This window comes from Dama dama, chromosome X, assembly GCF_033118175.1.
Source record: "Dama dama isolate Ldn47 chromosome X, ASM3311817v1, whole genome shotgun sequence".
In the NCBI taxonomy this organism is placed as follows: Eukaryota; Metazoa; Chordata; class Mammalia; order Artiodactyla; family Cervidae; genus Dama; species Dama dama.
The window spans coordinates 155,692,234-155,716,137 of record NC_083714.1 but is presented as its reverse complement, the minus strand read 5'-3'; the positions used below and the strand labels follow the sequence as shown (position 1 = coordinate 155,716,137).

At 40.1% G+C, this 23,904-nt stretch overlaps 1 protein-coding gene across 4 annotated transcripts in view; it reads left to right on the top strand.

Moving 5' to 3' along the window:
* The first annotated feature begins 4,740 nt into the window (after window positions 1-4,740).
* Window positions 4,741-23,904, top strand: part of LOC133051574 (gamma-taxilin-like) — a 101,615-nt gene continuing 82,451 nt past the window's right edge. Inside the window, exons 1-3 of one of the 4 annotated variants that reach the window (XM_061136110.1) lie at window positions 4,741-4,875; window positions 19,236-19,540; window positions 20,911-21,002. In XM_061136110.1, the coding sequence (XP_060992093.1) occupies window positions 19,252-19,540; window positions 20,911-21,002 (381 nt within the window). In that variant the 5' untranslated portion in view covers window positions 4,741-4,875; window positions 19,236-19,251. Of the gene's footprint in view, window positions 4,876-5,239; window positions 6,653-19,235; window positions 19,541-20,910; window positions 21,003-23,904 lie in introns of those variants that run through there. The other 3 variants (XM_061136112.1, XM_061136109.1, XM_061136113.1) reach the window with 3 other exon arrangements.

Genomic DNA, 23,904 nt, shown 5'->3' with positions numbered 1-23,904 from the left:
TTTCATGGTTTCCTCCTAATTTTCAGTGGTTTGCTGGTAATCTTTGACCTTTTTTTTTTTTTTTTCCAGCTAGTACATATAGGGAAAAGTGTATGAAAATTCTACTTCACAGTTTCATTTATCCTATGAATTATAAGTATTTTATATCACTATAAAACAATAAAGGAATATAATTTAATAACTTAGAAGTGTGTAATTTAAGCATTGCTTAGTTTTACACTGAAGACATCAGGAATTTCTTATTTATCATCAATGCTGTTACTTGAGAAACTTAATTGGCAGTCATGTAACAGAAAGAGGTTCAAAATATTAGGTTGCTCTGTCTCTTACATTTGTACTGGATTTGCAAAGCATTATTTATTTTTATTTTCCTTTCTTTAAATCAGGAAATGACTGCTTTTTCCAGAATAATGAAGACTAAACATTGATCAGAGTGAAGCGAAGAGGTTAGGCCACATTTGCAAAGTGATTTCACATATTCTAACTTCTTGTCATTAGTGGTACAGCCAGTATGGATAGCAGTGTGGAGATTCCTTAAACTACTGGAGAGAGAACTGCCATATGACCCAGCAATCCCACTGCTGGGCATAAACCCCATGGAAACCAGAATTGAAAGAGACATATTAATCCATTGTTCATTGAAGCACCATTTACAATAGCTAGGACATGGAAGCAACCAAGATGTCCAGCAGCAGATGAAAGGATAAGGAAGTTGTTGTTCATATACACAATGAAATGTTACTCAACTATAAAGATAGAACACATTTGAGTCAGTTCCAATGAGGTGGATGAAATGAGCCTATTATACAGAGTGAAGTAATTCAGAAATAGAAAAACAATTAGTGTATATTAATGAATATATATTAGAAAGAATTTTGAAGGATGATATTGACAGTCTTACATATAAGGCAGCAAGGAAACGCAAATGTAAAGAACCAAATTTTTGACCCTGTGGGAGAAGGCGAGGGTGGGATGATTTAGAGAATAGTGTTGAAACATGTATATTACCATATGTAAAGTAGATGACCAGTGTAAGTTTGATGCATGAAGCAAGGACAGCCAGGTGCTCCTGGGCCAGGCCCCAGAGGGATGGGGGGGTGGGGGTAGTGGAAAGGGCAGGGGAAGGGACTTGAGAATGTGTGGAAGACACATATACTTGTGGCTCATTAATGTTGGTATACGGCAAAAACTGTCACAATATTGTAAAATATTATCCTCCATTAAAATAAATGGATTAATTTAAAAAGTGGGAAAGAAAGAAACATATTTGAAGTCTGCAAGATGATGCAACTATTCTCATGTTAAATATTGTGTATACAAGGAAATTTACCAGTAGGTTTCAGAAAGCTAGTATTACTTACTGAACTTGGTTGGCAGCCAGGTAACTTAATCTCCTCTGCCCTCACCTGCTGTAAAGGCCAATGTCCTCAGCTAACACTGCATCCTTTTCTGAGTTCTCTGTGAGACTCAGCGTATACTCTGCATCAGAACTACCAGGAGCACACATTTGGAGGCTGTTTGTTCCACAGTCTGGAAAAGCTGGAACTGTCTCTTTCACCCAGTGCAGAGAGAATAATTTTAAAGCAATCCAGAAGACAGACCCTCTGGCATGCTGCAAGAGGTTTATGGTCTGAGTCACTTAACCCCTAGAGATACAGCAGCATTTGTCATAGGGTTTGTATATGTGGGAGTATACCTATGATAGACAGGTATATATGTGTCTTGTTAGTATATGTTTTCCTTTCTCAGTAACAGATTTTTCCCAGGCTGGGTGGAAACCCAATTGTGTGCTCCTGGGTGTTAGTACCAAACAGTGCAAGGAAACTGTTTCAGAATCCTGAGAGATCAGTAGTCACAAGAAGAGTCAAGTTTTGCATGTCTTTGTACATCTGTTTATTCTAATTTTGTAGGATGAAGGGTCTCAGCAAGGAAGAGAGTCAAAAAGAAATGTTTAACCGTGAAGATAGCAGTGCTAGAATTCCAGACTGTGGAAATTCATGGGCTCTGCCTTGAGGCACCTTGAGGTTCAGAACTCTAAATGCCCAATACTGGCTAGACTTTCTCCTGTCTGGTCAGAAATCCATCTTTTCTGGGTTTAGAAGTCATTAGACCAGGAGACTGAAGACCTCAGAACCCTGAGGTAGGGTGTAAATCTGTATAATTACACACAGCAGAGGACGAATAGCTCTTGGCAAATTATGAATTAAACTTCAGAGATTTATGGGTGAAAAGGATGCCCTTTCACTGAATATCAAGCACCCCTGGGCTTGGTAACCTGCTTTCAGCTCAAGGCATGAATAGTAGAAACTGTCAAAGCACTGACAAGCTGTTAGAAAGGGCAATCTCAGAAACAGGGATTTACTGTTAGAAATCCCTATCCTGCTGCAGGCTGTAACTACCTTTCCTTATCCTGAGGATATGCTGGGACAGTAGCTACCCAGCACACAAATCTGTGCCAACTGCTACCATCTTTTTGGAGAGACTGTGGCCTGGTTTTGATCTAGCTGCCAGCCCCTGGGAGACAGTGTGCCCACTGCACCTTGGGAGGAGGACTTTGTAGCCTTTCTTATAAGTGTTCCTGGGTGTAGCACACAGCATGCATGGGGCACATGTGTAAAGGGAAGCAGAGCAAGACTAAGCACCTCAGGACCAGCTGTCCCTACCCTATATGGACAGCAGGAATTTTACCTCAGATTCTTGGCAGAGATGCAGTCTGACTGCCTAGGGTGGGGCCGGTGAAGAAGTCAGTGAAATGGTAGAACAAGATAAGAGAGTTTTCAGTAGTCTGGCCAGAAGTGACAGCCAAAAGCTAGATAGGTGGTGGGTATGATGGTGGCTTGTGGGTTCAGGGCTCTGGGGAAGGTATGGAAAGGAGTTTTAAAGTTTTAAAGACTTTCCCTGACATCTTCTTCACCAAGCAAGAAGCTCTGAAACTTTCCTTTACCAAACTAGGGGCTAAATATTAAATCCTCTAGCTTATTAAGTTGGCTAACTCTTTTTCCAGGGATAATTACTTTACAGTGTTGTGTTGGTTTCTGCCATCCATCAGCATGAACCAGCCATATGTCTCCTCCCTCTTGAACCTCCCTTCCATCTCCCTCCCTATTTCACCCCTATAACTTTGTCTCAAAGTTATGTTCCAGTTATTTTGATTGAAGTATCCCTCCAAACTCCTCAGTAATTGAGCACCCAGCTCTGGCGAAACAGTAACCAGAGGCATCCAGATTGGTAAAGGAAGAAGTAAGATTGTTTCAAGACATACTCTTGTATATGCAAACTGCTAAAAAATCATGAAGAGACACGAACTTATAAGTGAAATCTGAAAAGTTACAGTAAAGGATGCAGCTCAGACAGATTGCAGCTCCCATTGCATATTAATTCAGGACAGATAAACAGCAGTGAAATTTCAGTGAAGGGGCCAGATTCTAGACAAGTGTTGGGGCTGGAAAAATGAAATTCTTAAAGACATACACACTTGTTTTTGGCAAAGTAGAAGCAGAGATTCTCAGAAATTCTACTTTGTGTGTTCTCGGGCACTTTAATAAAATGAGTATTGCAATACAGCAAGTCAGAATTTATTTTTATATTTTGATTTCCCAGTGTGTATAAAATTTGCATTTCCCTTCTATTGTAGTTTATTAAGTGCAATATCACTATATCTAAAAATCAATGTGGAATCCTTAATTAAAAATTATTTATTGGTAAAAAATTCCAACCACCAAGTGAGCCTTCAGTAAGAAAAAAAAAGTGAGCCACTGGACATAGACCACCATAAGAAATGTAATCATGAACATTGGAATAGTTTTTAATATTGAGATGGAATAAACTTCCAGTTGCTTCTCCAGCACAGATAAGTTTACTCAGGATTAACAAAGAACTGGCAGTTTAGAATCTGCAGTTGTGTTTAAGCCATAGTACACAGAGTCCCTGCGGTTCCATCCAGAGTCCTTGTCAGTAATTAAAAGGACGCTGTTCTGCCTATGGAAGGTGTGCCATGGTCTCAGGATGTGAGGTCCCTTCTGATCACCCAAACCTATTTAACCGAGGTTTTTGTTCGTTTATTTTTTGTGCAGGAGACAAGAAGGGATGAAATGACGTTCAAAGAAGTTAATAATGAACTTGCAGAGTGGAGGAACTGCCATGACCCTTCAATCTGCAAAAAGATGCAATAGCTGTGAAATGCAATGAACAAGGTATGCCTGTACTGACCGTTACTCTCAATCATTTAAGGATAATAACAGCGAGGTCCCTAGCAAATATAAGGTAAGAAGAACAAAAAATGAGTTTTTATTACTTTCACCTGACCTTGAACTCGTCTTTTGAAATAGCGGAATATTTTCAAAGATGCCAGAGTACTTTATTGTGATATTGCCCTTAGAAAACCACAATTTCCATTAAGCTGCATGCACAGCACAGTGAATACTCTTCCCTTCTTATAGCGCGCCCAGTTGCGCCCTAAACCCAAACAGGGCGTGCAAACTTTGGCGGATCAGTTTGCTAGCACCAGCAGTTCTTTCCACAGTGTCTATTCTCTTCCAGGCAACGCCACCCGGGCGTTCTGTTCTAAGTTTGACCCTGAAGCCGAGTTTAGCGTCAGATAATCCCCACGCCCTCATCCAGGTTTATCCAGTGGAAGCAAACCTTTCACTTGTCACGTGGAGAGCGCCGGATCAGCGATTGGCTGCTGGGGTTTGGAGTTAGTTGCTAGGTCCTGCGAGCTTCCGTCCTTTGGGTCAATGTGCGGGTTTAGATGCTTGCGTCACTTCTCCGCGACGCGTGTAGGCTAGGCAGCGCGCGGGAGAGGCGTTGCCACCGAAGCTGAGACTGTTGAGGCCATTCCGGGCAGTTGACTGCATAGCCAGAAGCCCGAAGCCGGTCAGTTCTGGTTGCCACCGGGTGACGGGGGTGGAGTGTGAGAGAGAATTTTACGTTTTGCACGTTTTCCTATTCACTATATTTGGTTACTTTACTTTTAGTTAATTTTTCCTTCAGAGGGTGAAGATAGGAGGAGGATGTATGTGTTGGGGTAGTCGGTGGAAGAAGTTCAACTTTAATAAATGGGGACGAGGGACCGCTGGGTGTGCGCCGGTTAATTAGAGGAGGCGGTTCAGAACTGTCTTGTTTGTGGGCAAAGAGTGCGGGGCAACCCACTCCAGTACTCTTGCTTGGGAAATCCCATGGACGGAAGAGCCTGGTAGGTTACAGTCCGTAGCGTCGCGAAGAGTCGGACACGACTGAACGCCTTCACTTTCACTTTCCACTTTAATGCACTGGGGAAGGAAATGGCAGCTCACTCCGTATTCTTGCTTGGAGAATCCCAGGGACAGAGGAGCCTGGTGGGCTGCCGTCTATGGGGTCGCACAGAGTCGGATACGACTGACGCGACTTAGCAGCGCAGCAGCAGCAGTTCGCCACCTGTGACCGCTGCCTGCGTCGGGTGCCTCGGGGTCCTTTGGGTCCCGTGAGTCATATGTCCTCTTTCCCACTGATTTCCCCGTATTCCCTTCCTTGGCCGCCAGCCTCGGTCGACTGGGAACAAGGACTGCTAGTGGGCGGGTCGCTCTTCAGGGTGTGTTGCGGCAGCGTTGGCAACGCTGTTGCGTACTTAAATAATGGCGCCGAGGTCGGGGCTGCGTTGCGTGGTGTGTTTTCCGGTTCTCCGTTGCTGTCTGCAGCTAAGCGGATAGCAGGCATTGGTGGCGTACCTATTAGAGTTGCTTGGTTTCGCGACCTGGGCTGTCTGGCATCAGTGATGTGGACGACAACTTGCGGATTGGAGGGCTTCCCTCCTGCCTCAGAGCTAAAGAATTTGGCTGCAAAGCAGAAGACTCCTGGGTCTGGAAGATCCCCTGGAGGAGGAAATTACAACCGACTACAATAGTCTTGCCTGGAGAATTCCGTGGACAGAGGAGCCATAAGGTTGCAAAGAGTCGACTCGACTGAGCGACTATCCATACACAGGTCTTGGTATAGAAATGACAGTGGAGCATTACATTGTTTATCTGGTGAAAGGAAAATCTCAGTCTCTATTAGGATGGAAAAATCCTTCTTCTGGGATGAGTTTGAGAGTTTTTCACAACGACTGTGCTACATACAGTTATATGGTTTTCGGAGACGTGGAGTTGAGAATTGCAGGGAAAGAGCCTGGATAACGCAACACTTTTTCTGTTAATTTAAACTTGAAGCGTTTGTTTCTCTTTGAGCCTATAAAATAAAATTTTTGTAGTGTCTTCTGTGAACTTCAAAGTTTCATGAACTTTACATTTGAACAAAGTGCGAAGAATTTATTCCACCTGTGTCTGAAGTGAGATTATTTTGTCTCTATATGAAGGTGTGAATACTTCACACTTGGCTTTTTTCTCTCTCTCCTTGTATTCTGAAAAACAGATTAAGTTCTTGCGGGATTGTGACAAAAACAACAAAAAAAAAACTGGATGCATAGTACTCTTAAGAATTTGGAATTTCACAGTGGGTACTTCCTCCAAAGACAAACATGATTTTTAAAAAAGGGGTAACTCTGCAGTTTAGGACATTCTAATAAAGAAGAGAAATATTATTTTACGTAGAAAAAGGAGAAGTTGGGGACAATTTTTGAATGAAAGTCTTTAGGAGAAAAGTGAGAGTTTAGCATGATAATTTCTCACTCGCTGAGGTGAGTAGTCCATTTCTTCTAGGGAATACAGTGGCTGTGTTTTCCTTTTAACATTTGTAGTTGGAAGATTTTTTTTTTTTTTTTTTTCCCTATTGTAGTGTTGGGTGTAATTCATAACTCTTTCTATAAGTGCAGTGGTACTGGCTGAAAACTCTGGGCCTCTGGGCTCGATTTTGATGAGATTTCCTTTAGTAGTCATAGGAATATCCATTTCTATACTTTGTTTGTGTATTTGTTATTTAAGTGAGTCCCCTAACAGAGTAGTGGTTGACAAAGGGCAAGAGATTATAGGGGAGGGCAAAATGGGTAAAGTTTATCAAGTATATGATAATGGATGGAAATCATATTTTTGATTGTGTAGAGTATGGGACTTCCAAGCTGGCTCAGTGGTAAAGAATCTGCCTGCCAATTCAGGAGACTCAGATTCAGTCTCTGGGTCAGGAATATCCCCTAGAGAAAGGAATGGCTTGGAGAATCCCAGGGACAGAAGAGCCTAGCCAGCTACATTCCAGTTAAGTTTAGTTCAGTCACTCAGTCATATCTGACTCTTTGTGACCCCATGGACTGCAGCACTCCTCGTCCATCACCAACTCCCAGAATTTACTCCGGAGTTAATCCTCTCCCTTGAGTCTGTGATGCCATCCAACGATCTCATGCTCTGTTGTCCCCTTCTCCTCTCGCCTTTAATCTTTCCTAGCATCAGGGTCTTTTCAAATGAGTCAATCTTCGCATCAGGTGGCCAAAATATTGGAGCTTCAGCTTCAGCATCAGTCCTTCCAATGACTAATTTCCTTTAGGATGGGCTCGTTGGATCTTCTTGCAGTCCATGGTGATGCAAAGAGTTGGACAGGGCTGAGCACCCACACATGCTGTAGGGTATACAAAAGCTGAAATATAAGACTTACAGTGAAACTCACATAATATTTTATTGTTATTACAATGAAAAATACATTTCAAATTAAAAATAAAGGTTTGAGGATCATTTTCAGAAGAGCTTGTAACTTGTAAATAATTTATGGGCATCTTGGTCATAGATACTGAGATAGAGTAGGCAATTTTAGGGCATCCCTGATAGCTCAGTTGGTAAAAAAAAAATCCACCTGCAATGCAGTAACTGTAACCCTGGTTTTATTCCGGGTCAGGAAGATCCTCTGGAGAAGGGATAGGCTACCCATGCCAGTATTCTTGAGCTTCCCTGGTGGCTCAGCTGGTAAAGAATCTGCCTGCAATGCAGGAGACCTTGGTTTGATCCCTGGGTTGGTAAGATACCCTGGAGAAGGGAAAGGCTACCCACTCCAGTATTCTGGCCTGGAGAATTCCATGGACTATATAGTCCATGGGGGGTCACCAAAAGTCTAAGGGGAGGTGTTAATATGTTTAATCATGGATAAATCTGGGGAGTCAAATGATTTCTTCAACCATAGTAGATGCCTGTGTACTTCAATGGAAAGTTTTGAGAAAAGGAAAGTGAGTCATAGCATGTCCTGGGATTTTAGTTTTTAAAAATTTGTCATTTTTTGCCATTTTATTGCAGAATGTTTTCTGTTTAAGGTAATTTCTGATAGGGAGGGGTGTGCTTTTGCCATTCTGTTATTTGTTTTCTGTATTTTTTTTTTTTCCTTCTCATTTCCTGTACTACTGCTTTTCTGTTTGAATTTTTGGTAGTGTAGCATTTAAATTCTCATTTCTTCTTATGTATGCTACTTAGTTTTTTTTACATTCTGCTTCCCTGGGGATAAAAAAAAATGACAACTATTTTATATTACTATCAGTGTACCTTCAGTAGTATAGTCTGTTGCTATAGTTCTGCCGACTTCCTTATTGTCATAGATAATTGGCACATTGTGTTAATTTACTATCTCATAAGTTTGTTTCAAGTTTTATTTATTTATTTATTTTTAATTATTTTCATTAGTTGGAGGCTAATTACTTTACAATATTGTAGTGGTTTTTGCAATACATTGACATGAATCAGCCATGGATGTACACATGTTCCCCATCCTGATCCCCCCTCCCACCTCCCTTCCCATCCCATCCCTCTGGGTCTTCCCAGTGCACAGCCCTGAGCACTTCTCTCATGTATCCAACCTGGGCTGGTGATCTGTTTCACCCTTGATAGTATACTTGTTTCAGTGCTATTCTCTCAGAACATCCTACCCTCACCTCTCCCACAGACTCCCAAAAGTCTGTATATCTGTGTCTCTTTTCTGTTTTGCATATTGGTTTATCATTACCATCTTTTTAAATTCCATACATATGTGTTAGTATACTGTATTGATCTTTATCTTTCTGGCTTACTTCACTCTGTATAATGGGCTCCAGTTTCATCCATCTCATTAGAACTGATTCAAATGAATTCTTTTTAATGGCTGGGTAATAGTCCATGGTGTATATGTACCACAGCTTCCTTATCCATACATCTGCTGATGGGCATCTAGGTTGCGTCCATGTCCTGGCAATTATAAACAGGGTGCACATGTCTCTTTCAGGTCTGGTATTCTCGCTGTGTATGCCCAGGAGTGGGATTGCTCGATCATATGGCAGTTCTATTTCCAGTTTTTAAGGAATCTCCACACTGTTCTCCATAGTGGCTGTACTAGTTTGCATTTCCACCAATAGTGTAAGAGGGCCCCCTTTTCTCCACACCCTCTCCAGCATTTATTGCTTGTAGACTTTTGGATAGCAGCCATCCTGACTGGCGTGTAGTGGTACCTCATTGTGGTTTTGATTTGCATTTCTCTGATAATGAGTGATGTTGAGCATCTTTTCATATGTTTGTTAGCCATCTGTATGTCTTCTTTGTAGAAATGTCTGTTTAGTTCTTTGGCCCATTTTTTGATTGGGTCATTTATTTTTTCTGGAATAAAAAAGCTGCAGGAGTTGCTTGCATATTTTTGAGCTGAATCCTTTGTCTATTGCTTTGTTTGCTATTACTTTCTCCCAATCTGAGGGCTGTCTTTTGACCTTGCTTATAGTTTCCTTTGTTGTGCAAAAGCTTTTTAAGTTTCATTAGGTCCCATTTGTTTATTTTTGCTTTTGTTTCTCATATTCTGGGAGGTGGGTCATAGAGGATCCTGCTGTGATTTGTGTCGGAGAGTGTTTTGCCTATGTTCTCCTCTAGGAGTTTTATAGTTTCTGTTCTTGCATTTAGATCTTTAATCCATTTTGAGTTTATTTTTGTGTATGGTGTTAGAAAGTGTTCTAGTTTCATTCTTTTACAAGTGGTTGACCAGTTTTTCCAGCACCACTTGTTAAAGAGGTTGTCTTTTTTCCATTGTATATCCTTGCCTCGTTTGTCGAAGATAAGGTGTCCACAGGTTCGTGGATTTATCTCTGGGCTTTCTGTTCTGTTCCATTGATCTATATTTCTGTCTTTGTGCCAGTACCATACTGTTGATGATTGTGGCTTTGTAGTAGAGCCTGAAGTCAGACAAGTTGATTCCTCCAGTTCCATTCTTCTTTCTCAAGATTGCTTTGGCTATTTGAGGTTATTTGTATTTCCATTCAAATTGTGAAATTATTTGTTCTAGTTCTGTGAAAAGTACTGTTTGTAGCTTGATAGGGGTTGCATTGAATCTGTAGATTGCTTTGGGTAGTATAGTCATTTTCACAATATTGATTCTTCCAATCCATGAACACGGTTTATTTCTCCATGTATTTGTGTCCTCTTTGATTTCTTTCATCAGTGTTTTATAGTTTTCTATGTATAGGTCTTTTGTTTCTTTAGGTATATATACTCCTAAGTATTTTATTCTTTTTGTTACGATGGTGAATGGTATTGTTTCCTTAATTTCTCTTTCTGTTTTCTTATTGTTGGTGTATAGGAATTGTTTTAAGTTTTAAACCATGTAGAGATAAAGGAGTTACAAGTGCAAAATACAGTAATTATTGGTTTTTATATTTAACTATAATTATTTTAACTATTATTTTTTTTTTGTATGGCTTGCGTTGATTTGTAATGCCCCTTTATTTTTCTTGGAAGGACTTTGTGTGTTTTTTGCAAGGCAGTTCTAATAGTATTCTCTTAGTTCTTGTGTATTTGGAAATGTTTTAATACCGTCTCTTGTTTTGAAAGATAGTCTTTGTGTTTATTATAGTTAAAGGTTGTTCATTATTTAACTCATGGGATGTGTAGCCAAATGTGTTTCATCAAGTGAGAGTTTTTCCTGTTATTTGTTTGAGTACTCTTCTTGACCTCTTCTCTCCCCTTCTTCTGTGACTTACATTTTATTTTTGTTAGTATCAGAAAATTCTTAACTTCTGTTCATTTTTATTCATTCCTTTTTGTTTCTGTTTCTCAGATTATATTTTCTGATAACCTGTCTTCTAAATTGTCAGTTTTTCTCCCTTCTGAATTTCAGTTGTCATACTTTTCAATTCTGAATTTTTGGTTCATTTAGAAATAATTTCTATTTGTTTATTGATGGCTGTTATTTTGTTCATTCTTAATTTTTTTTTTTTTATTTCCATGACTTGTCTATAGTTCTGTTTTTCTTTGCCTGACTTGTGACTTTATAATTTTCAATTGAATGTTTTGAGTTTTATAATGTAACTGTTGAACAAAAGTGAATCCTGATTTAGAAAGAGACTGCTCTAATAGAGAGTACAGAATGGATTAGTACATTCTGATACTGATTTCAGAAATCTAAAAATGTCTCAGAATCAGACAGTGACTTATTGAGAAAGGTAAGTGGGTTAATAGAAAGTTCAGGTGAAATCAAGCAAGTAAAGGAGAGTGAGCAGAGAGCATAATTGGCATGGTTGATGAGAGTTGTGCTTCAGCTGATTCTTAGATTCTTTGGGTGAGTTGTTAATAGACATGCTTTACATTTTTCTTTCTTAATCTTGGATAAGCCAGTATCTAGAGGTGTGAGAAGAAGAACCCTACCCCTGGAGACAGAAGTTCAGTTTAGACAAACCAGTGAGTAAGAAATGTGCAAATGTGAACCCTGTATTCTGGAAGTCATATTATTTCTATATTCCTAGGGTTTGTTGTTGCTTCTATGAATGTTTAGTAAATGTTTGTTTAGTTATTTATTTTGCTGGTTCATGTGGTGAGCTGTTTGATTAAGATCATATTGTTTCTGCTTTGTTGTCTTTGAAGTCTTTTGTGGTAGCTTAGAAGACAGCCAGAAATTTGAAAGAGATTTCCTCAAAAGCTTGAACAACAAAAATAATGAAAAGTACACTCTTGAGTTTTTGCAAAAATTTGCAAAATTTGTTTAGGGAACTTGTTTAACACTTAGGCAAACTTAGCCTAAACATGTACCTCCTTGCACACAGCCAGATACAAAAGTGTATGGTCTTCTGAAGGCTTTTCTGAACAGGTATCCTGACCTAGACATGCATGTAGCCTTTTAGATTCTGTGGTATACCTGGGCCCCAGTCCAGATCCATTATTCTTCCATGTTTCTTCTTTACCAGCCTCCTTTATCAGTTTGTCTGCTGCTTCTCTTTTCATTTGTTCCTTAGCTCATGTAGCTGTGACTGGTTCAACATTCCATACCAAGAGGTTACACCAACCCTGGCAATGTGAAAGCTTATTCTTGAGCTCCCCTTGGGGATCTGTCATATGGCCAACTATCAAAACTCCTAAGAACAAGTTCTCTTACCCACTGTTCCTCCAGTGTGCCACACCAGATGTGCTAACCGTTTCCAGGGGACTATAGTCATGTAGAATAAAAAATTACAATATTCCTTAAGTAAAATACAGCACTTTTTTTTTTTTACTAGTTAAGCTTTCTTCTGGTTGTTGGTTTTAACTGGTTTCTAGTTTCAAGACAGTTTGAATAATTTTTGCCAGTGTAATCTTTGTATAGTGTAGAAGTGGTTTGGAGGTCCTTCCCTCACCATTTTCTTTCTTCTGGTTGTGGTTTTAACTGTTTTCTAATTTCAAGACAGTTTGAATAATTTTTGCCAGTGTCATCTTTGTATAGTGTAGTTTTAATTCTAGTTCAGCATATAAATGACACTATGTTTTTCTCTGATTTATTTCACTTAGTATAATGTTCTCTAAGTTCATTAGTGTTGCAGATGGCAAAATTTCATTCATTTTTAGGTGTGAGTAGTATTCCATTGTGTATGTGTGTCACATCTTTATCTACTCATTTGTTGATGGATACTAGGATTGCTTCAGTGTCCTGGCAGTTGTACATAATGCTATGAAGATTGAGGTGCATGTATATTTTTGAATTCATGTTTTTAGTTTAGAATATATACTCAGGATTTGAATTCTTGAGTCATATGAGTCATATAGTTTATTGAGACTCATCCAAACCATTTTGTACAGTGGCTGCACCTGTTTACATGCCCACCAACAATGTAGGAGAGGTCCCTGTTCTGTACATTTATTATTTGTGATCTTTTTGATGATAGCTTTCTGGCAGGTGTGAGGGAATATTTCACTGTAGTTTTGATTTTCATTTCCTTTTCAGTGCTGCTGAGCGTCTTTTCAGGTATCTGTTGGCCATCATTGGGAAATTGTGTATTCATGTCTTCTGGCAATCTTTTTGCTGGGTTGTTTTACTATAACTAATAAGTGTGGCCAGTTGGTTGAGACTCTCCTGAATACATTCCTTTGATCATTTCAGCTGAAGTTGTGAACAGATTTCCTTCTGTCTTTTATTAGTGAATGACTCTTATTAGAGTGATAACTGCCTGTAGTGTAGCCATCAGCCAGGAGTCAACTGCTCCTGCAGTGAGTTTCTTCAGGAAACCAAAGTAGCATCATTTTGGAGAGCATTTTTTATTTTTCTGATAGTCCCTTGACTTCCTGATGAAACAGTTGTTAATCTCTTATGACCTGTCCTAATGTGAGAGACTTTTTCTACAGGAATGTAAGTTTATTCCTGGTTTCCATCTGAGAAGGGACACTCATATATATGGATTATGATTGTTGAGATTCCGAAAGTGAAACTTACATTTGTGTTTTCCAGTGGGCACAGATTTAAAGTGATTTGCAGTATGGCTCCCTAGCCAACTGATACCCCTAGGGTTTGCAGGTGAATAACTGGTTCACATCCTTCTCTTTTAAAGACCTACCTAAGGCCATGTAGTCCAATTTATCCTGTCTCTGTCTGACATCAGCTGGATGGTATTTGTCTATCCTTGAAATGACTTAGAAGTATCTAGAGAAGTGAGGGTAAGGGAGATATAAGGTGATGATGATAGGCATTTTGTTTAGGAAATGAAGGAGCTGGGACTTGCACTGCTCTTTCCATTTGAGTGATAGATTGTCATCTGAGAAGTCTGGCTGGAAGGGAGAATCACCACTCTTAATTCCAAAATTTAGGAGAGTTACACAAGGGTACATCTTTTTGTGATGAAGACTTTGGGGCAGTTTTTAAATGCATTGGATAGCTAATGTTAGATTTGTTAATACAGTCTATATTTCCAGTAGCTATAATTTCAGTTTTTGTCCTTTTGTTTACCTACTCATGACAGTCCCTTTTCCCACAAAGGATAGGTACTAGAGGAGTGGGCTTTTATAAACCTTGCAGAGATCCGTTATGTCCTCCTCTTTGACTTGCATAGGTCACCAGAGGGAGATTTCTTAGGCAGTATACTCTATAGTGGTCATTATCCACTTGATTCAGAGGTGCACAACCATTTTAGTCTCACAAGACAGTCCAGGTAGCTGAAACCAAGTATGACTCTTTTAGACACCAGTTTGGGTAGAGTATGCCACTTGAGCTCATGGTTTTATGCTGTTGGGAGAAAGAAAAAAGCGGTAGCCTAAAAGTGACAAATATTCTTTGAATTTCTTTCACACTCAGTGCTGATTTTTTAAAAGCAGACTTATGTAACCTAGCATCTCTTTTGTCCTGATCAGTGGCTCAGCTTGCTTTCCACAGTGTGTAGATAAGATAAATGTGAGGGAGTTAACATCAGAATTCATTTTTGCATCAATTTTTGAGAAGCAAGCCTAATGCTCAGTAATTCCAGATGCCTGTGGATGACAGGGAATGTGGATAAAATGGCAGAGGTACTTTACTATCACCCCATGTTGGTGGCTTTTGTGCTAAAATGTGTACCAGTTTTGTTGCAGGAATTGGGGACTCCTTCCAGAGCCTGCAAGTGTGCTCTTGTCTAATGCTGAGAAATGAGTTGTCAGAGGAGACACACATTCTGACAAAGCAAGAGATTTTACTGGGAGGGGGAGCCTGGGCAGAAAGCAGTAGAGTAAGAGAACCCAGTAGAACTGCTCTGCCACATGGCTTGCAGTGTCTGATTTTATGGTAATGGGATTAGTTTTTGGGTTGTCTTTGGCCAGTCATTCTGACTCAGAGTTTTTCCTGGTGATGCATGTCTTGATCAGCAAAAATGGACACCAGCAACAAGACTCTGGGAGGTGGTCAGACATGTGGGGTCTCCCTTTGACCTTTGTCAAATTCTTCCATTGGTGGTGGTTTATAGTTCCATGTTCATTACCAGGATCTCCTGTTGTAAAATAACTCATGCAAATGATTACTCTGGTGCCTGGCCAGGATGGGCAGTTTCAGTCGGTGTGCTTCTCTTTAACAGTTTCAGACTGCAGATTAGCTAGGAGTCTGACCACATAACTCTTCATGGGGTTGTCAGTACTTTGGCCACCTGATACAAAGAACTGACTGATTGGAAACGACCTGATGTTGGGAAAGATAGACAGCAGGAGGAGAAGGGGACAGCAGAGGATAAGATGGTTGGATGGCATCACCAACTTGATGGACATTAGTTTGAGCAGGCTTGGGAGTTGGTGATGGATGGGGAAGCCTGGCATGGGGTAGTCCATGGGGTCACAGAGTTTGATATGACTGGACTGACCACATGACAGATCATTTCAAAGGCTGTAGTGATGTAGCCAAAGTCAAGTGATTGGTGTGGCACATCAATCCCATGACCTGAAAAAAGGTTGTTAACTATGGGTCACCTATGATCTAAGGAGACTTAAAGGTTGGATGCATTTAAGACTTTCAGAATGAAGGGAATCAAGGTCCTGTGTGTCGTGGCCTTCCCAGTCTGGAGACAAGTGAGTCAGCTTTTTGTGTGTATCACAAGTCTAACAGGCAGGGGCAGCCTTTGCATTAGGAAAGAATCCTTTACTTGGTACCATTTCTGTGAATATGGGCACATAGCCACACTCAGTACAGACTGCAGTCCAGCTAGCAGTCATTGCCATCTGGGCAGTGCAGTATTGATCAGTAGCTTGATTTTACTCAGCATAAACATCTATGTGAGTAATCCACGTGATTCTTTTAGTAGCTGTGATTTATTACTCCCAATTTGTGGTAACCAAAAATGGAGTTCTTTTATATGCCTGCTCAGGTATTCCCAGTGAATTTAAGGTTCTTGCCTCATTGCAAAAAGAATTTGGAGACAAGATAGGGAGGTTAAAAAAGTAAAATGAGAATTTATTTAAGCAGAATTTATTTAATCTCAGAGGGCTTTTCCCACTAACTCAGCAGGTAAAGAATCCACCTGCCAATGCAGGAGACTTAAGAGATTCAGGTTCAACCCTGGGTTGGGAAGATCCCCAGGAGGTGGACATGGCAACCCACTCCAGTATTCTTGCCTAAAGAATCTCAGGGATGGAGGAGCCTGATGGGCTATAGTCCATAGTGTTGCGAAGAGTTTAATATGACTGCAGCAGCTTAGAAGTCATGCTCTTGGAGGGAGACCAGGCAGATAAGTTAGGAAGTGCTACTCTGGGTTTCTTTCGCAAGTCAGCTATGAGGAGCATACAAATGAAGGGGCAGAATATTCACAGGGGAAGGAGGAGCTTGAGGGTCCATATTCCCTGATTTTCATCCCAGCTCCAATTTCCTGAGGGGGAGGAGGAATTGTTGTCTGTATTTAGCTTATATCAGAAGAGTCATGGAGTTCGTGTGTGATGAGTGCTTCTTTTCTGCAAGGCTAATTTTTTATTGTAGTGAAAGCATTATGAGCAACATGTTACATTTGAATGCAGGAGATTCCTGCCATTTTCCAACCTTTCTTTGCCTTTGGGACACTTATCATCTAAACTGTATGATTTCCTGTCAGTCTGGGATTCTTGCTTTTGTCTGACTGTGGACCCCTGCTGTTTATAAGGTGGTTCATTTGTAATGGATATAGGTATAGGCATTTGCACTGGGTTTAGATATGTAAGCAGCATCTAGTCAGCTTGAAGCTGATTTGTTGAGCTTCCTTGATGGACTGTGAACCCTTCCCCAAGCTTCTTCAGTTGAATTCAGAGACCTCTTATTCCTACATAACTAGATGGGGCAGTGAGTGATTTGAGTAGCTATTTCCAAAGAGTCATACAGATTTGTGTTGGGTTGCTCTTTTCTCCACAGTTCCCCAGCTTACTTGGATGGGTTTCACGTGGGGGTTGGAGAGAATTTGTCCCCAGCCCAAGGCACCTTTCTGTGCAAGATAGCTAAAGCAATATGAGGAAGAGGGACCTGTTTTTAGGGCCTGAGTGTGGGCTCTTGTCTGATACCCAGAAATGTATTGTCCGAGGAGACACTCTTGCTGACAAAGCAAGAGACTTTATTGGTTTGGGGCACCCAGATGAAGAGCAATATGGTAAGGGAACCCAGGAGTGCCATGTGGGTCTCAGTCTCAGGTTTTACTGTGATGGGGTTAGTTTCCAGTTTGTCTTTGGCCAGTCATTCTGACTCAAAATCCTTCCTGGTGGCGAACACATTGCTCAGCCAAAATGAATGCCAGCTGGGAATCTGGGAGGTGGTAGGAAATGTGACGTCTCCTTTTGATCTTTCTCAAACTTTTCTGGTTTGTGATGGCTTATTTTTCCATGTTCCTTACCAGAATGTTCTGTTATAAAATAGCTAATTGTAAGTGGTTACTATGGTGCCTGACCAGGGTGGGTGGTTTCAGTCAGTGTGCTTTCCTTAGCAAGGGGATACCCAGGTGCCCAGGGAGAAATCAGTGGGTTTGAAGAAAGGTAGTTTCACATCAGTACACAAGACATGCTTTCTCTTGTACTTTTATGCAGCTTGGAGTACTTAGCCAGGGTCTTTACAACTTGGCCTTAGCCTTTGCTTCTGCTTGAAGGCCAAGCAGAGATAGTAAGATAACTCTAACAGGGGACCTTTAAAATGCGTATATGCATCTCCTTTCCCAGCCTCTCTCTGTAAAGATTTTCCTGCCTTGTTGCTTTTTCATGGTCTTTGTCCCATATATCAGGCTGCTGAGGTCAGTACTTGGGCCTTTTATACTTGTATCAAAAGACATCCACAGTGCTTCCCTACTGTTAATATTGTAAGAAGCCAGGTCCCCCTGGAGGGCCCCAAGAGTGGACTCTTGTGTAAACACTTGGGAAAGAATTGTCTGAGGAGATGTGTGCCGACAAAGCAACAGACTATTGGAAAAGCGCACTGGGGCAAAGAGCAGCAGGGTAAGGGAACCCAGGAGAACCGTTGTGCCATGTGGCTTGTAGCTTGCAATCTCAGGTTTTATGGTGATGGGATTAGCTTCTGCATTGTCTTTGGCCAATCATTTTTTTTTGGCCAACCGTTCTGACTCAGAGTCCTTCCTGGTCGCACATGCATTGCTCAGCCAAGATGGATGCTAACCAGAGGAATTCTGGGAGGTGGTTGGACACATGGTGTTCTCTTTTGATCTTTTCTGAACTCTTCTGGTTGGTGGTGGCTTATTAGTTTGGTGTTCTTTACCAGGACATTCTGTCATAAAATAGCTCACACAAATAGTTACTAGGGACCCTGGCCAGGATGGGAGGTTTCAGTCAGTGTGCATCTCCCAACATTGAGGTAATGCTTCCAAGGGATAAACAGAGGCAGACTCCTATACAGGTTTCTTAGGGAACTGCCTGAAAGGTTGAAAGAGACCACAATCCCATGAAAATAATGTCTGCATTGTTCCCACTGGCACTGGTAGCATCATTGAGAGTGTGGGCTGTTGTTCTTAGAGTCATTGCTAACCAGGAATATGGAGAATGGCAGACAGAAGACTAAAATCACATGGTGATCTCCAACTTCTGTTTTATTTGCTAAGCCTTCCATTTGGGTTGTTAATTTTAATTTTCTTCTTCAGGCTTTTAGAGATTCCAGAGTTCTACAGAAGTTGATTCTGATAGATTCTGCCAGCATATTTATTACTTATTAGAAGATCAGAGCCTAGGATTTTTTTCTGTTCCACGATTATAGTAATCCCTTCCTCTCCCCTTTTCTCCTTTGATTCTAACAAGCACTATCTTTTTGTAAACCACTGTGAAAGGGGGTAAAAACTGTCATGATCATCTGCCAATTGATTGTACCATGTACACAAAGTAAAAACTACATTTAAACATGAGCAAAGCTGGAAGTTCCCTGGTGGTTCAGTGGTTAGAACTCCACACTTCCACTGCAGGGGGCTTTGGTCCTTGATCCATTGGGAAGCTAAGATACAGCATACCACTTGGTGCAGCCAAAAGAAAAAAAAAAAAAAAAAGAGAGAGAGAAACCATGTTTGAGTCCACTCTTAAGAAAATGAGCAAAGTGGGGTGGAAAACAGTGTTGTACAGCCTTGTTTTCCTCCCTTGAATGCATTTGGTTTAACTCCTTCCTCCGTATTTTTTTTTTTTTTTTCTGCTCTTTTCCTCTAGCTTATGGAGAATCACAATGGAAGAATCTAGAATTTGCCGAGTAGGAGTAAAACCAGATATGTTGCATCACTGTCAATCAAATGATATTCCTCAGTGTAATGACTCAAATTATGGTAGCACATCTAACAAGCATTCAGTGGAAGAGGATGAAAGCAGTAACATTACAGCAAAGAGCAGGGATTTACTGAGCCCAGTGTACTGCACACAAGAGTCAAGAGAGGAAACTCCAGGGCCAGGAGCTGGAGCAGATCCCTCTGGTGGTCAACAAGATTCAGAGTGCCGCAAAAACAAAGAAAAAATCTTAGGTAATAATCTCTGCTCAGGAGTTGAACATTTTCACATGGTGCTTGTTAAACTTATATTTTCTGCAGCACTGGTAATGGTGGAACATGAGTAGTTTTGAGATAGATGTTTAGCTAATTCACTGAGTTTTTTTGGTCAGGTCAGTATGCTTCACTCCAGCAATTACATGCAGGAGGTGAAAATAACAGAGTAGAAAGCACAGTTCTGGATGCCTTTGCTACTTTTCTCTGACTAAGGATTGTTTTCCAGAAAAATATATGTGGCCAGTTTGACAGAAGTAGTATTTGATTTGCCTTGTTGCTTGATCATTCAAAGTAATCTAATAATTACTATGAAAGCTGTATATTTGCTCAGCTTATTAGAGAATATCCACTAAAATTTGGAAATGATATGTTAATTTGACAGGATTAACAGTGTGATATGTTAAATTTCATGAATGAAATCTGAAGCCCTTACTTCATCTTAGATTTCTCCTCAATTTTTCATTCCTATTGTACTTAATATTTACCTTGTTTAATTAGTGATTTGTGCAAAACATTATAACTTGAAATTCTCTTTCCTAATCCACCTTCTGCTAGTTTTTAAAGACTTTAAAATTTATATGAATATGAGAAGTATTTATAATTCCTTGCAAACAAAACAGATACCTGTAGAATCAGTGACCTTAACACTTGTGCATAAAATACAACTTCAGGTAGAAATCATTTAAATGGTTTAAGATAGAGTTTAAACTATTCATAAAGTTGAAGTATAGGGTACTATTATGTCTGCACATTGAAACACGGTTCCTTTTTTTATTTTATTTTGAACTGAAGGGAAAAAGCTTTCAGTACTAAAATCTTATCTGAATAAGATGGTCAGCTTTCTGAAGTTGGACTGTTCTTCCTCTCTTCCACCTCTATAACAGTCTGTAAAGTATATGAAGTATCAACTTTAGATTAAATGCTAAAGAATTAGATGAATACCATTCTCTTTGTTGAAATACTCTACATACAAGGTTGAACAGTTTAGAAAATAAAAAGTTTTCTATCCTCAGATTAAGAAATAGAATATTATCTTTAACTTTATAGCATCATTTACCTCCACCTATCTTAGTAACCTGTTTCCTCTGCTAAAGTTGTTAAGGCACTCTTGAAGAACTCTTGTTTTTGCTGTTTAAGTGATTAGTATCTAAGAGATAGCAGTGTTGGTAAGTATAGAAATGTGGATGATGGTGAGGCTAATACATCAATTTGAAAATAGCTTCTTTAATTTAGTAGGTGAATCTCTGTCTCTATTTATAGCCTTAAGTTAGAAATATAAGTTTTATGTAGAATTTACAGACTGAATTAATGTCATCCTTCTGCTACCTTTTTTTTTTATAAATCATTAGGAAAAGAAGTATTATTATTGATGCAAGCCTTAAACACTCTTTCAACTCCAGAGGAGAAGCTGGCAGCTCTGTGTAAGAAATACGCTGATCTTGTGAGTATTAAGGGAGTGAGGCCCATATATAGCATAGCAAACTGTGTGTATGTGCTTGATAAACTTTGAAAATGTGGTTTTGATACAGTTTTATGTTTAAAATTATATTAGAGAATTGAGGGGAAGAACCAAATTTCTCGGGAGTTATGCTGATTGTTTGACTTAGTATTATGATATACAGTTTAGAACATTATAATGCTTTTTGAGATGTACCCTGAAAGTCAGTCAGCCTTGGCATTTCCAGACTCGCTTTTTTTGTTTATATGTGTAATTCCTCTCAGTTGAAAGAGACTGGCTTTTTTGGCTAAATTCAGGAGTTCTAGACATGAAAGGAATGTTAGAGATAAAGGCTTTTGCCATTTTGATTGAATTTTTTAGTTACATGACAGTACTACATTTTAAGAAATATTTACTGAGAATCTACTGTTTGCTAGGTTGTGTTCCTTTTTCCTTCTTCCAAAGAAGTTCACTCATGGGGTGTTTGTTCTAATTATGTGTTTTCAACTAGCACTCTTTTCCTGGAATTATGGAAGCACTCTCAACATGGAATCCTTGGTAACCTCTTAAAATTCAAGAATGGAAAAGGCATAGAACCTTTGAAGAATTGTTGTGGGAAATTTTTTGAATAGTTGGTTCTAATGTAAATGCCAAAACATTGGATTTTGTGAAGCACTTAGTGAATTATCACTGACAAACTGCATTTTCATCTGTCATTAAAAGCGACCATTCTTTATCATTCCTGTGTCTTGTCGTTAAGGACAGAACTGAAACAAATCTTGTTAATGTTTAGTCAAGTGGCACATCTATATCTGATTTAGCACTCTGGCACCCTCTGACAGTGTGAGAAGTGGAAATGTCCAAGAATCGAAGAAAATGAAGTTCTGTTCAAACCAGAGATTCCAGCTGTCACTGTTCTTGCATTGCTGACCTCAGAAGGAAAGTTTGCATTGGATATCAAAATCTTATGGTACAGTGAATGATAAAAATCAAGAAAGAAGTGGTAGAAAACTAAGGCAGGGGCAAAAAAAGAAAGAAACATGGAGAGAGAAATTTAGGGAAGAAAAGCAGCAGGAATAGTTTAGGTTGACTTACTATTGGGACAGCAGCAGCCAACCATGAAAGGATTAGGGAAGAAAGAGCAAATTGAGTAGCATACTGAGCTAGGCCAGTCCTTCTTAACCTCATACACGTCACCCAGGGATCTTGTCAAATTGTCAATGCTGAGACATTTTACAGTAGATTTTAAGTGGAGATGGAGAAGATCGTTAAGATAGGTTGCATTCTAACAGATTCCTAGTTGGTGGTCAAAACTACTGGTCCAGGGACTAAATTTTGAGAAATAGGAATCGAGTTATTTATTTATTTAGATATTTTCTGGAGGTGGAAGGATATGGCAAGTAAGAGTTACTGCAGTTATTTGCAGAAGTGATACATTGATTTGTCCAAGGAGTGTCTTCTCTATGATGTTGTTTTATCCTTGTGGAGATCAGTAGTTCTCATGAATAATAAAAAGTAGATATATTTTAGGTTTAAAATATGTCAAAAAAAACTGCCTCTTAAAAAAACTTATTTTCTAAGTAGTTGAACCACCTTCAGAATATAACATCACTGTCACATTGAGGGAGAGGAGAGGCTGAGTCAAACTCTGCCCCACAGTGGTGAACTACAAGCAAAAGAGAACTAGAAAACCTGGGTCTAGGGTTTGAACCCAACATCGTCAGAACCCAGCTTTTAAGGCCTGTACCTGAGAGAATACCTCCAAAATCTGAGTTTGAAAAACAACAGGGGGATTGTACTCATGTGACCTAAAGGGCTGTTGTAAACTGAGAAAAGCCTTTTAAAAGGCTTCTGCGCAGATTCAGTCTCACCATGGCTGAGGTCAGCGGTAGGTGTTTAAAAAGCACCCTGACTTTATGTGAAAGCCATTTGTTTGCCAATCTTAGAAGGTGAACCTATAGAGTATGGGCTGGTTTTGATGGATAGTTTTGTTATGTTTTTAATCTCTAGACATTTTTCTTCTCCAAGGGAGGGTGCCATTTTTGTACTCTATTTTAAATCTTGCTAAAGCCAGTGGGAGGCATTTTCATGCTTTCCTTCAGTCACATCCTATAGTACCAGTACCTGTAGTACCTATACCAGTACTAGTACCTATATTACCTCCCGAGGGAAATTTTTACATGGCTGGTGTTCTGGTTTTGCAACTGCCACTCAGGGGATTCTGAGCGGATATTCTTGGAAAGTCCTGTCTTTGATTGTCCAGGAGCTTTTTTAGCTTGAGGGCCAGGCTTTTGTTGTAGCACAACTATGAAGTTGCTCTCAGGGAACAGAAACTAGAAGACAGGAACTTTGCAAGCTCCCTCTGCTTTTCATTAGCATGCCTCTGGCTGTCTTCCACAAAGGTCCAGATCTGGTGCCTCAGTATTTTTATCTGCTGCCAGGGTGCATCTACATTGCTTGGTTCTGGGAACCACATTGGTGGCCAGTGGGTCACACAGGACTGTAATAATCACCAAAAAGTTCTTTAACAGCTAGTGCCCCAGAGCACAACTGGCAGTGAAACAGAGTTAGGTCTTTCTTTGTAAGAGGCTGATTAGTTTATGTTCATAGCTGTGGCCTGAGGGCAGGCATCTGAATAGATACACATCAAAGGCTAACTAAAACCTTTCAGAGACTTTGGAAGGCAGGTCTTTTCTTTGCGCTTTCCCTCTGATGCTCCAAAATGCTAGATTCTGCGAGGGGAGCATTCTTACATGTGTCTGGTACACTGCTTTTTTTGGCTGCTGCATGTGGAACCTCCTCTGTAAAGTCCTGGCTCTTTCCCAGGGAGGCTAGTGTACCTGGGCCCCTTGGGACACCAGGAGTCAAAGAGACAGCTGGCTGTCGCACAGACAGCACACTGAAA